The following is a 13094-nucleotide window of genomic DNA, read 5'->3' as shown; positions in this document are numbered from 1 at the left end:
AATGAGGTAAAGAGATGGGACTGGGGGAGTGTCCCAGATCAAATCTATAGTGGGGGCGGGCAACTGCAAAAGCCTCCAAATTTAAACAACACAGGAATAGGGAGGGTGGGTATGAGAAAACCAACACCTTCAGCAGAGATCTGAAAAACTATACAGTGAAGCAAAAACAACAGTGCACAACTCTGAAGTCAGCCAGCAATGATATAAAATTAGTCAAACAACAATTACCAGTGCACAGCTCTGAAGTGCCAGAAAAATACAATCAACTCTGTATATCTCCAGATAGTTTGAAGAGCACTCTGTCAGGACACAGGAAGGCTCCAGCAATGGTATTCTATAGAACACATGGGATATGATATAGAACACTTGGGAATTGCTGTACTGTTGAAGGACCATGCTCCTGAAAAGATTTCAGTCTGACATCACATCTGCTGGAACTGATAACTCAGGTGGATATACAGGAAGGAATGAGGTTGTAAGATGTTTTACAGCAGTATTTACCAAGCAAAGAGTTGGGGGAATTTTGCCTGTTGTCCTGGCCAATTTGCACCAGGTTAATATGAATACAATTTGATGTCTCCCTTGAAAACAAACCATGTATAGGGAAGCTAGTTTAATCATCTGAAGTAGAAAAAATTACAGAAGAGCTGAATTGTGAGGCTTTTCTGATGTCACTTATTTGTATTTTGCAGGAATATATAATAATTTTACTTAGATCGCCAGTGTAACCTAGAAGGAAATTTGATGCGCTGCAAATGAGGCAGAATATTTTAATAGATCCAAGTTAATTTTTCTTATTTTTTTAGCATCCCCTTGCTTACTCAGTGACTCAGAAATGTATCAGATCAGACAGGCTTTTCAGCATAACACCAGGAAACAGATATTTGTCCCAGCATTTCTTACTAAAAAAAAAAAAGAAAGAACTTCAGGAGATGCCATTTTTGAACACTTACAGTTGATGTTTTCTTTCCCATATTATTGAAGATTCTGACTTTTTAAATTCTGCAGTACATGTAGCATTTAGCCAGTATTACAGCGGGTACACAAATGAAAGAACATGAATCTGTAAAGCAACATTTTCCTAATGAATTGTTATCTTAATGAGTCTATCAGACTACGTGTTTATGTAACTCATCTGAGTGCTGTTTTTTCGTTGACTTTAGCTGGTTATAATAACCTGTGATATATTTCCAGATGTTGACGAATGTGCCACTGGAAAAGCAGTGTGCCCCATGTACAGAAAGTGTATCAACACTTTTGGAAGCTACCTCTGTAAATGCCAGGATGGGTTTGATCTCACAAATATTGCAGGAAAATTTCAGTGCATAGGTGAGTGTAATGTTAATTTGTCTTACTCTGTGTAGTTTACATTAAATAGATGCCATAAATGAAGTAAGATTTGGAGGTATTATGAGACAGTATTTCAGAACTATTTCTCAGTAGTAGAAGGCTGTCAGAGTGTTTCTTGTATAAAATCACAGGAATAATTGTTTAATTTGTAAAATTGAAATTAAATAATTTATATTTTAAAAGGACAATTGCACATTTCATAGTGTTTTACAGAAGAGCTTCTATTTGCTTATCATATATATGTTCAAAAATGTAATGTCTTTCATATTGTGAGAAAAAAATATTGGACTCTTGCTGCTGCTGTAGAAATAAACAGCAAACAGCACTTTTCCAACACACGTTGATATCACATTGCTACAGTAAAATCAGTTAGCAGAATAAAATAAAAATCATTTCAAGTTTAAATAGTACTTGCAGTTCTAAGTGCTTGTGATGTAAAAGATGGCAGTGATAAATGCATGGAATTAAAAAAACACAAGATAAATCACAAGCCTTTGTTGAGTGGATTTAGATTTACACTCCTTACTTTGTTTGAATGTTTGCTGCAAATGTTTAATATAGCTGTCATGTAAGGCTCCCTGCTGAAGAAGTATAGAATAAAATCTGAGATGCTGCCCAGAAGATATCTGCATGGCCCAACTATACCACCTAGGTCTGTTATTGAACAGTATGCTGTGTATCAAACCTGAAAAAAATATGGTTGTTATATTTATGCAAGGTTGTGTTTGTTATCATACTGAATATCTAAAGATGTGTTAAATAATGTCACAGTTTCATGACCCGAGTCTTATTTCTGAAATATACAATCATGACTTCCTTATTCTTTAATGTATATTCACAACTTATTTAAGTCAGTCTTCATTTAAGTACAAATAAGGAAGAAAGATGAAGTTCTTTTTAAGATCCATCTGCGAAGTTTCTCTTGTGCAAAAAAAAGTGAAATCACTTTTTTTGGCTATCAAAGCAGTTTTTGTAAGAAGTAGAAAAATGCAGCTTTTACATTTAAGAGACACTATGGAGAAAACCTAGTTTTCAAAGTATGGGTGGGAATGTGGTTTAGTGACTGAAGTTCATGGGTACCTTCACTGTTTTGTTTTTTTGTTAGAATCTTTTGCCTCGTGTTTGTCATCTGACTTTCTACTGACCTTTCCATATGAACTCGTTCATGAAAAATTCATACCACCATTATAAATGTGAATTTATGCTGAAGATGATGCTCTATTGGTATGAAATAAATGTTGTTGGTCAGGACATGGAAAATATAGCTGTCATATTTATGAAGTGTTCTGAAAATGTTTGTGTTGAGAAATTAAATTCTAAGCACACCCAGCACTGAATATTGCCAAAGTTATGACTTTGCTTTTACCAGTTTCAGTGCAAAATACTAACATTTGATTAAATGCCAGAGTTATACCTGTAAAATGAAACACTGTCAGCACTGAAATAAATTTATTGCATAAAATGAGGTATGCTGAAGTTATTATTTTAATGTGTGAGAGGTGTCAGATTAAGCGAGTGTCTATATTATAAAGAAACTTCAGTGATGGTTTTGTTTGGGATTTTTTTGTTTATTTATTTGCTCGCCAAGTAAGTGAATTTTTCCTTCTTGAACACTTTTCAGTCACAACACAGACCATAAAGTCATGGGTAAATACAAATTTATGGACAAATTAAGTTTAGCAACAACCAACATGTTTTTTGGTGGGTGGGAAGAAACCATAGTGCCCAGAGAAAACCTGTGTAAATGAAAGCTGAAGCAAAACTACACAGAGATAAGGGCAAGAGATCATGATTGAACCCAAGCTCTGGAGCTGAAATATTTAAGTTTGTGCAGAATTAGGGCTCTGGGTCATCAGTAAGAGACTGAACTGGGGAACAAGAACAATGAAGTGATTCATATTTTAAAAATTATTTTTATAAAACACTGAAATGAAATATCATACATAATTTGTTGTGAGTGATGTATCTTCAGGGGATGTGCTGAAAAGATTCTTCTGTCTGGGAAACTGAGGGCATGCTCACAATCATGCAGAAGGAACAAGGCAGCAAGCTTTTCTACATAATATCTGTGGTGGGAAACAGGAGGGAAACAGAGCAGAATGTGTGTGTTTGTGTGTGTGTGTGTATACACAGATACACACATACCTATATTTATTATTATTATTAATATTGTTTTGAAAACAGGTTAAGATTGAGTTAGCAAAAAGGCATAGTAATATATAAAGGAGAATGCACAGTAGGCTGAGTCATCATGTAGATGAAGAAAATTAGAAGTTTTCTATTTGCTTCCATAGAAACAGGGACTGTAGAACCAACTTAGTGGTAACGGACAGGCAGAAAGAGAGAGAGAGTGTGTACAGGGAAAATGGAAGGATATTCACTCATTCGGTTGCTGAAATGTTTGATGGCTTTTTGGAGGTGTACTAACACAACACTCCCCCATATGAGTATTACATTTTTATACAAATAGTTGTGCGAATCCTACTGCCATTGTCAGTGTACACAGAATCACTGGTTAGTCAGGGATGTGCAGTTTGAGAATGCTCTGTACTAACTCCTTAATCACCTGTGTAATTAACATTGGTGACATACATACCCTACCCTCTGCTTTATGTGCTGCTATGTTGGATTAATACTTGTGTGGTTAGATATGCTCAAGGCATTCCTAGTCATTTTCACCAATTTTTCCACATACGTGTCTTTGTACTCTTTCACACTGACTTAGTATACATCAGTTGTTTTGTTTTTTTTTGCAGATGTCAATGAGTGTGCAACTGGAAGACATTACTGCAGCAATGTTGCCGTTTGCTATAATACAATTGGATCATACAAATGCAAATGCAAAAAAGGTTACAGGGGAAATGGAGTTGAATGTAAACGTAAGTACTGAAAGCACTTGTATACATATAATTTTATCAGACTTATAAAATAGGTCTACACAAACTCAAGAAAAACTTTTCTCAAAAACTGTGCTGATTGAAAATAATGGGGATTATACAGTTTTCGAACCCAGAGTTCCCCACGTATTGTGTAGGTCTTTCATCCATTAGCCTACAATCCTAATATAATCAGTTTGGAGTTCACTGCTTACAAAACCCAAATGTAACAACCTCATTTGAGAAAGTGCTTTTTGCTGAGCAAAGATCTTAAACATCTGGCCTTTACACTTATGTCTGGATAGCACTGCGGAAGGCTGAGGTACTTTTTAGTCTGCTTTTCTGACACTAGAGCAGAAAATGAAGAAAGGCTATTATGGATTGAAGAACTGAATGATGGCAACGCAACAACAGATTTCATGCCTCTACACATCTTTGCTTTTCAGGAGGAAAGTGCAGTGAGGCATGCTTTGTGTATAGCAGCACACCAAATTCACCCTTAAAAGGTTCATGTGATCAGGATGTGTTGCTTCCTCCCAAAGAAGCACTACCTGGATATTTGATCCTGACCAACTCCAACCTTGAGGCTGAGCAGGAACACATGACAAATAAGCTCCCCTACATAATTCACAGTTGCATCATTCCTTTTAGTGGAACTGAAATGAATAACCCACTTATTTAATGACATTGTCTGAACATGTGATGAACAATACATAGACCTCAGTAGTATGGTCAGTTCTGTATTCCTATAGATCTATAAATAATTCAAAATATTTAATCTAAAAGTGTCTAAATTTAGACAATTACATACTAGTGGTATTTTAGCAGCAGGTTCCTAAAGCTGCATGTTTTATATTTGGTAGCAGACATTTTGTATGGCTTATTTACTAGATGTTAAGCAGCCCCTGCAAGTATGGCAACTGCATGGCTCCAAAAGACCTGATAGCAATACAAAACAGAAGGAACCTCCAAGATCGCACTACAGTGAGGAAAACAGTAAATATACCATTCTGCTATGTACACACACTCGGTGCACTGATGAAGGCTATGTAAATTTTACAGCCGAAATTGGTCTGTTTTGTCTCTTTTTTATTTTACATCATGCTTATGAGCTAGTTTGGAATAAACACTGAATTCTACAGTCTGCTGGCTTTCTTCTGTTTTGCATTATTTACTAGATACAAACATTTATATGTCTACATATGGGTCTATTTCTAAATTTTGAACTTTCAAAACAGCGACTTCCTTATGGTCGAGACTGTAAGATCGAAGTTTTGAAACTTCAAACCGTTTAACTGGAGATCGCCATACAGAGCAGAATGGTATATTTACTGTGTTCCTCGCTGTAGTGCGATCTTGGAGTTGATATATTTAGTCAGCAAGAGGTGTGGGGCGTGCAAGGGGCTTGCCTTCCTGCAAAAAAAATAAAAAAATATATTTTTTTTGTTTTTATTTTTTTATATAAATTTTGAAGTTTCCAAACATTTTGAAAGTTTGAAATTTAGAAGTATATATATATATATATATATATATATATATATATATATATATATATATGTCTACTTTGACCCATCGAAATTGCAGTTCATCAAACTGCAATTTTGCGACTCTGTTTTACAGAAAGTGGATTTATTTGAAAATGCACTTTTGCGAAAATCATTTGAGTGAAGTGAGGTCGCCGGTTCTTAGAGCCTGTGGTGGTGCAGGTACGGTGTGTTTTTACTGGTGTATGGGAGGGGGAGCTTGTTGTTGTAGAGTTCACTCCAGTAGGGATAAGGGAATAGTCCCTTTTCCCCACTGTAGTGCGATCTCGGAGTTAGTATATATAAGTAGGGGGGATGTGGGGGGGCGCAGGGGGGCTGTGTTTAGTGTCTTTTTTTTCTTCACTCAATTGATTTTCGCGAAAGTGCATTTTCAAATAAATGAACTTCCGTGAAAATGGAATCACAAAATTACAGTTCGCTATACACACACACACACACACACACACACACACACACACACACACACACACACACACACACACACACACACAAGAAAGTGGTATAGAACTTTCCCAGGCAGCAGCATGCTAAACACCTTTCCACAGGCTGTATGCTGGTGATTATTAACAAAGCATCACACATGAAACTTTTAAGGGTCTTTAGAAATAACAAGGAGGAGCTGCACTGAGATATGGTAAAAAGTACTGCATTCGGTATAACCTAAATGCATTATGATCTAGTAGGATTTTTTTCTCTTGATCTTCTAGTAAAATACATATTCAGATATGTGAAAATATCAATGAAAACATGACATCTGAAGTAGGGACTTCATTTGTCTGCAACCTGTGGGTCTTGGATCTGATATCGGATCCGAGCCAGCAACTTGTTTCAAGCTAATGGATCCGAGCTCCTAGCTCCTCCCCTCACCCATATTCCCCTGCCAACTCTCTATGACCTCAGATCTAGTTTGCCGCGCTTGTGGATAGCTGGATTCCTTTGAGCACGACTAGTAATCGTCAGTTAAGTATGTTTTTTCTGTCAAACATTCTTCTTTTTTACAAAAATATAAAGTGTGTAAGTGTTAGGTACCCTGTAGTGTAAAAATATTTTTCTTTTAATTAGTTTTTCCCTCCCTTCGCTGGTCGTTAGTGAGTGTGTATGTGTGTTGTGTTTTGGGGCCTGTGTGTTTGTGTAACACTACTTTTTCTTTTAAGTATGGCTGAGGCCCCAAAAGCCATTTTTTCTAAATGTACCAAGTGTGTCCATAAGCTCTCCCCAGCCGATGGCCACACTCAGTGCGTTCGGTGCCTTGGGGTTGAACACCTCACCTCAGGCTGTACCATTTGTGCAGTGTTCAACCCCAGGGCACTGAAAGAGCGGAGGTCGAAGCTGGTCCTGGCAGGACTTTTACCCCTGGACTTGGCTCCGGCCTCTGCTGCTCCCGTGGCACTACCACAGGCTGTGGTTGCTGCCACTCCTGCCTCCCTTCCTTCGGCCGGGACTCAAACTCCCGCTAAAGCACTGGAGGACAGGGAGGCCAGGAGGGAGAAACGGAGGGAGAAGCACCACAAGCGGGCTTCTCCCTCCACCGCTTCTAGGTCTCCTCCTCCTCGGCTCCGATCCCCTTGTTTCTCCCCAGGGCCCGAGGAGGAGGAGGCCCGATCTCCATCAAGGTCATCGAGGCGGCATTCCAGGCCTGCCTCGGTGACCTCTTCGAGATTGACGCTCAGCATGTCTGATGCAGACTTGGACCGGATGATGCGAAGGTTCATCCAGGCCCAGCTGCAGATGGGAGTGCTCTTGCCTCCCCCCCCTTTGGGGGGGAGCTCGACACCTTTTTTCCATCTTATTGCTCCTTCTCTGACCCGCCATCCGGGCTCGGAGCATTTGGAGCCGAGCAGCGTTGGAACCGGGGGTGGGTCGGCACCGACAGTACTTGGTACTTTGGGTCCGACCCTGCCCTTGAGCCTGTCGGATCCGACCTCTCAGAGCCGTGGCCCGAGCTTCAGATCCGAGGGATTCAGTGTGCCTTCGGCTCCATCCAGGTCTGAGCACACTGGTCCTTCGGATCCGATGGTCTCGGTGCTGGTTCCGATCCCTTCATTGGATCCGAGTGGGAGCGACTCTCAGAGCCCAGAGAGAGTGGTTCCCCCTCGGCCTTCGATGTAGTGGAGAGGGCTCTGTTGAGAGCATCTGGACCCCCGGCCCTTGTCTCGGCTCCACCCTGCACTCTCTCTCTGCTGGGCCAGGCTTCCATCACCTGGCCAAAGGGACAGCCTGCTTCAATGTCCCAGATGGTTCCATTGGAACAGGATGTTGCTGGCGAGGCCTCCTCGGACAGCCCCCCGAGGAAGTGCCCCGCAAGCATAAGTGCAAGAGGAGGCACGTGGACTCCCCTGAGTCCTTAACTGAGAACACGGACTTGGATGAAGGGGAAGGCTCCCCAAGATCACACCCTGAGGATGTCTCCTTTGGAGACATCATGGAGATGCTGAGGATCAGAGGTGGGTGGTCTGCCCCCAAGTATTCCTCCGACGAGTCTGTGTTTCTGGAGGCATTCGAAGCAGGCCTGTCTACCTCTTGGGTGTCCCCTCCGGCCGACCACTTGGTGGACCTTATTACCACCAGGGCGTGGAAGGATCCGGACACCGTGGAGCCAATACCCAAACGCCCGGACAGAATACTAAGCCCCCCCTCAGACCAGTCACACTGGAACAAGGGTCCCCCCATAGATGCCATGTTGATGGCGGCAGCCACGAAGAGGGAACTAGCTCAGGAGAGCCCCTCAGTCCATCCTCCGAGCAAGGAGTCCCGCTCGATGGACCGCTTAAGGAAGCGGGTTTTTAGTTCAGTGACCTTCTCGGTAAGGTCTCTGAACTATATGGCACATGTCATCAGGATGCAGCAGGATCTTATCAAAGAATACGCTGCCTCCCCCCCTGAGTCCATGTCGGCAGAGGACAAACAATTGTACTCCACCCGAATGGCCACTCTGAGATCCATCTCAAATACCTCTATGTGGCTATTGTCCCACGCCACCGAGGGAGCCGCTAGGGCTAGTAGAGCAGGCCTAGCCATGAGACGTCAGGCCTGGCTCCATCATTGTGACTTTGTGGAGCCCTTTAAAGTGTCTTTTGCGAACGCCCCTTTCGATGGTTCTGCCCTGTTTGGCAAAACGGTTCGCGAGACACTTGTCCAGAGTGAGAAGAACGGGAAGACGTTGTCTGCCTTCAGAGTCCACTTCTCTGCACCCCAGTGGTCCTTTTCGAAGAACCAAAAGGGTCAGAAGAAGATGTGGTTCTGGAAATTGCAACATTCCCAACCCGCTCCGGACAACCAGTCCTTCCGTGGCAGAGGAGGACAGGGAGGACGCCGCCCCAGGGGCAGAGGGGCTTCAAGAAACTTTGGGTCCAGAGAACCTTTCTCTGAATGGCTCACGCAGCTGCCCTGAAGGGTTGCCTGACTGCTCCACTCTGGAGACAGTCGGGGGGCGCTTCTCGAAGCACCTAGCGGCATGAGAGTCCATCACAACAGACCGCTGGGTGCTTCGAATTATATCCAGAGGGTACAAAATAATACCATTACTTCATGTCCCCAAATTCAAGAACCCCCCCCCGATGTACCACCCAATCAGAGGGAGGCTGCAGCCGCAGAAATTCATCAGCTGCTAAGAAAAAGAGCCATCCAGCCTGTCCCCCAAGACCAGCTTGGATTAGGGTTCTACTCCAGGTTCTTTTTGATGCCAAAAAAGACGGGGGACTTGAGACCGATTCTAGACCTTTCTCGCTTGAACCTGTCGGTAACCAAGGAAAAATTCCGAATGGTCACTCTTCAATCTATTCTCCCCCTTCTAAGGGAGAACGATTGGATGTGCTCTATAGACCTCAAGGATGCGTACTACCACATTCTAATGGACAGACGATCCAGGAGGTTCCTCCGCTTCCAGCTGGGAGCCAGTCACTACCAGTTCAGGGTCCTTCCCTTTGGCCTCACCACAGCCCCCAGGGTGTTCACCAAGGTATTAGCAGTGATTGCGGCCCACCTGAGACTCCAGGGAATACAGGTCTTTCCGTACCTGGATGACTGGCTCCTGACCACCCCAACAAGGCATCTACTTTGCTCAGCCAGAGATTTCTTTCTCCGCCTAGCCCCACAGTTAGGCATCCCTTCTGGCTCCGACACAAGCCATAGAATTCATAGAAGCCAGAATAGACACCAGAGAGCTACGAGCCTTTCTAACGTCCGAAAGACTTCGGAATTTGCAACTCCATGTGCGGACTATCCTCCAATCAGAGACCCCACCAGCGGAATTGGTCCTGAGGGCACTGGGCTCAATGGCGGCAGCAATAACGCTCCTTCCATGCGCCCGTCTGAACATGCGAGTACTGTAATGGACCCTTCTAGTACAATGGTCTTTTCTGTCCTTTCCTCTTCATCACCCCATTGCTGTCAGCAAGGCTTGCAGGAGGGCTCTATTATGGTGGCTCCATGCTTCGGACCTCCATACGGGCCGACCCTTCTGCACCTCTCCCCCTCTCGCCACAGTGACCACGGACGCCTCCTGCCTCGGGTGGGGGGGGCCATTATTCAGGCAGGATGGTCCAAGGCACGTGGAATGATACAGAGACCTCCCTGCATATCAACGTTCTGGAGATGAGAGCAGTGCTGTATGCGTTGCAAGCACTTCAGAATCTCCTCCCCATAGGAACGATTGCAATTCAGTCGGACAACATGTCAATTGCCTGGTACATCAACAAACAGGGGGGAACCAGATCTTACCCTCTATGCCGCGAAGCCATGAGAGTGTGGGAATGGGCGATCTCCACCAACCACTTTCTGATTGCAATGCACATTCCGGGGCGGACCAACATCCTAGCGGACAAACTCACTCGCACCTTTCTTACCCCATATGAGTGGTCTCTCAACCCACTAGTAGCAAAGCAGATATTCGCAATATGGGGGCAACCCTGCTGTGATCTTTTTGCCTCTCCCTCAAACACCAAATGCGGCAATTTCTTTGCTCTGATTCCCCCTCCAGGGGAAACTCCAAGAGACCCTCTGGTGCATGCTTGGCCACCCGGTCTACTTTATGCCTATCCTCCTCTACCCCTGATGCTGCAACTCTTACAGAAAGCCTCACGGTTGGGGAGCAGGATGATCCTCATTGCCCCATTCTGGCCTCGGCAAATTTGGTTCCCTTACCTATGGTCTCACCTAGTGAATCCTCCTTGGATTCTGGATCCCAGTCCGGATCTAATCTCCCATCCGTCGGACTTACTGACCCCAAATCTGGACAATCTGAAGCTGACAGCTTGGTTGCTCCAGTTCCACTCCTAGTTAGAACTCCCGGTATCTCTTCACCCCTCAACCAGGAAAGTGTACTGCAGTAAATGGAAACGTTTCTCCATCTGGGTGGAGCATCATAATCTAGATCCCTTTACGGCTCCTCTTCCGTCCATATTAGACTTCCTAACCGAACTTTTTCAGGAAGGTGCTAGTTGCTCAACTGTCAAAGTGCAATTGGCGGCCATCTCACATTACCATGTGGGACATGATACAGGGCCTTTGATGTCGGCCAAGTTGTGTAAAACCTTTCTCAAGGGCATCTTTTTGCTTAGACCCCCTATAAAAGAAGCCGTACCACCTTGGGATCTTTCACTAGTTCTTCAAGCCTTGACTGCCCCACTTTTTGAACCTGCTGCTTCAGTAGATCTCAAATTCTTGTCATGGAAAACAGCATTCCTTGTAGCCATTACTTCTGAGAAAAGAGTTTCGGAGCTCCAAGCTCTTTCTGTGAAGCCTCCTTATTTGATCTTTCACCCGGACAGAGTGTACCTCAGGATCAATCCCTCTTTCCTTCCCAAAATAGCATCAGAAACCAATATAAATCAATCCATAAATTTACTGGTTTTCTTTCCTAAATATCAGAATAAAGGAGAGTACAAGCTGCACTCATTAGATGTTCATAGGCAGCTATGTTTTTATACTCATAGAACGGCTGGTCATAGACAATCCGACCAGCTGTTCGTTTCCTTTGCCAAATTTAATTTGGGGAAAGCAATATCAAAAGTATCTCTATCACGCTGGATTTCACAATGTATCCTATTAGCGTACCAAGCCTCTGGGAGGCCCGCACCTGAAGGAGTCCGCGCACATTCCACTTGTTCTATCTCTACTTCTGCGGCCTTCAAGTCTAGAGTCCCATTGGATGATATTTGTTCGGCAGCCACTTGGGTCTCATCTCATACCTTTATTAACCACTACAAACTGGACGTGATTTCTAGAGGGAGAGCATCCTTTGGCTCTGCGGTGCTTCGCAATATCCTTCCATGATGGCCACCCAAGGTTCAGGTAGCTGGGGACTCTGTCCCACAGGTTGCTGACAAATGAAGTCCCTACTTCAGATTAAGAAGTTATGTACTCACCATAACGTTCCATCTGAGTAGGTATCTTCATTTGTCTGCAACCATCCCCCCCTCCTTCCCCCTGGCCTTCTTCGGATCCATCTTAGTTGGATACCCTTTTTGGGTACATATTGAGGGGCAAACTCCATCTGAAGTCATGGAGGGTTGGCAGGGGATTATGGGTGAGGGGAGGAGCTAGGAGCTCGGATCCATTAGCTTGAAACAAGTTGCCGGCTCAGATCCGATATCGGATCCAAGACCCACAGGTTGCAGACAAATGAAGATACCTACTCAGATGGAACGTTATGGTGAGTACATAACTTCTTATTTGGTCACATTGAAGGAATTGTGTGGTGTGCAGTTTTCAGAAGTGAACCATAATGATTTCACTAATGTATCTGCAAATTGAAATTCATTACAGGTAAGTTATCAAAACAGTGCATAGCATGCTTTGACTTCACATACATCTGCTTCCACTCCCCCCACCTCAAAAAAAAAAAAAAAAATCTATTTATAGAATAACTCTACATCTTGGGCGGAAAAGAGAATTTATATAATGCAGGCATTTTGGTTTCAACTTTTGAGAGTGGCCGCAGTGGTGCAACGATTAGCACTGCCGCCTCAGAGCAAGAGGTTCTCCGGTTCGATTCTCAGCTGGGGTGCCTTCTGTGCGGAGTCTGCATGTCCTCCCTGTGGTCGTGTGGGTTTCCTCCGGGTGCTCCGGTTTCCTCCCACATCCCAAAGACATGCAGTAGGTGGATTGGACACTCTAAATTGGCCCTAAGTGTTTGTGCATGCATGTGCCTTCTGTGTAAGGTTGGGTGCCAGGCTGGCAACTCGACACTGTAAAACTCCACTGCCAATCATGAGCGGACAGATGATCCGCTAAGGCGACCCCTAACTGGGAAAAGCTGAAAGAAGAAGAATTTTGGTTTCAACTTTTCTGGTTCAACATACTGTGTTTCAGTAAAGCTGGGTTG

General features: G+C 43.8%; 1 protein-coding gene across 4 annotated transcripts in view; it reads left to right on the top strand.

The window, feature by feature from the left end:
• NPNT (nephronectin) overlaps nucleotides 1–13094 on the top strand; it is a 387764-nt gene that overhangs the window by 278801 nt on the left and 95869 nt on the right. For all 4 annotated transcript variants that reach the window (XM_044061299.1, XM_044061301.1, XM_044061302.1 and 1 more), the window contains 2 exons: nucleotides 1195–1329; nucleotides 4107–4229. In XM_044061299.1, the coding sequence (XP_043917234.1) occupies nucleotides 1195–1329; nucleotides 4107–4229 (258 nt within the window). The remainder of the gene's footprint in view (nucleotides 1–1194; nucleotides 1330–4106; nucleotides 4230–13094) is intronic.

This window comes from Protopterus annectens, chromosome 2.part0, assembly GCF_019279795.1.
Source record: "Protopterus annectens isolate FY-2018-M chromosome 2.part0, PAN1.0, whole genome shotgun sequence".
Lineage (NCBI taxonomy): Eukaryota > Metazoa > Chordata > Ceratodontiformes > Protopteridae > Protopterus > Protopterus annectens.
Note: the sequence above shows the minus strand (reverse complement) of the source record. Positions and strands in the feature narration are given on the sequence as shown.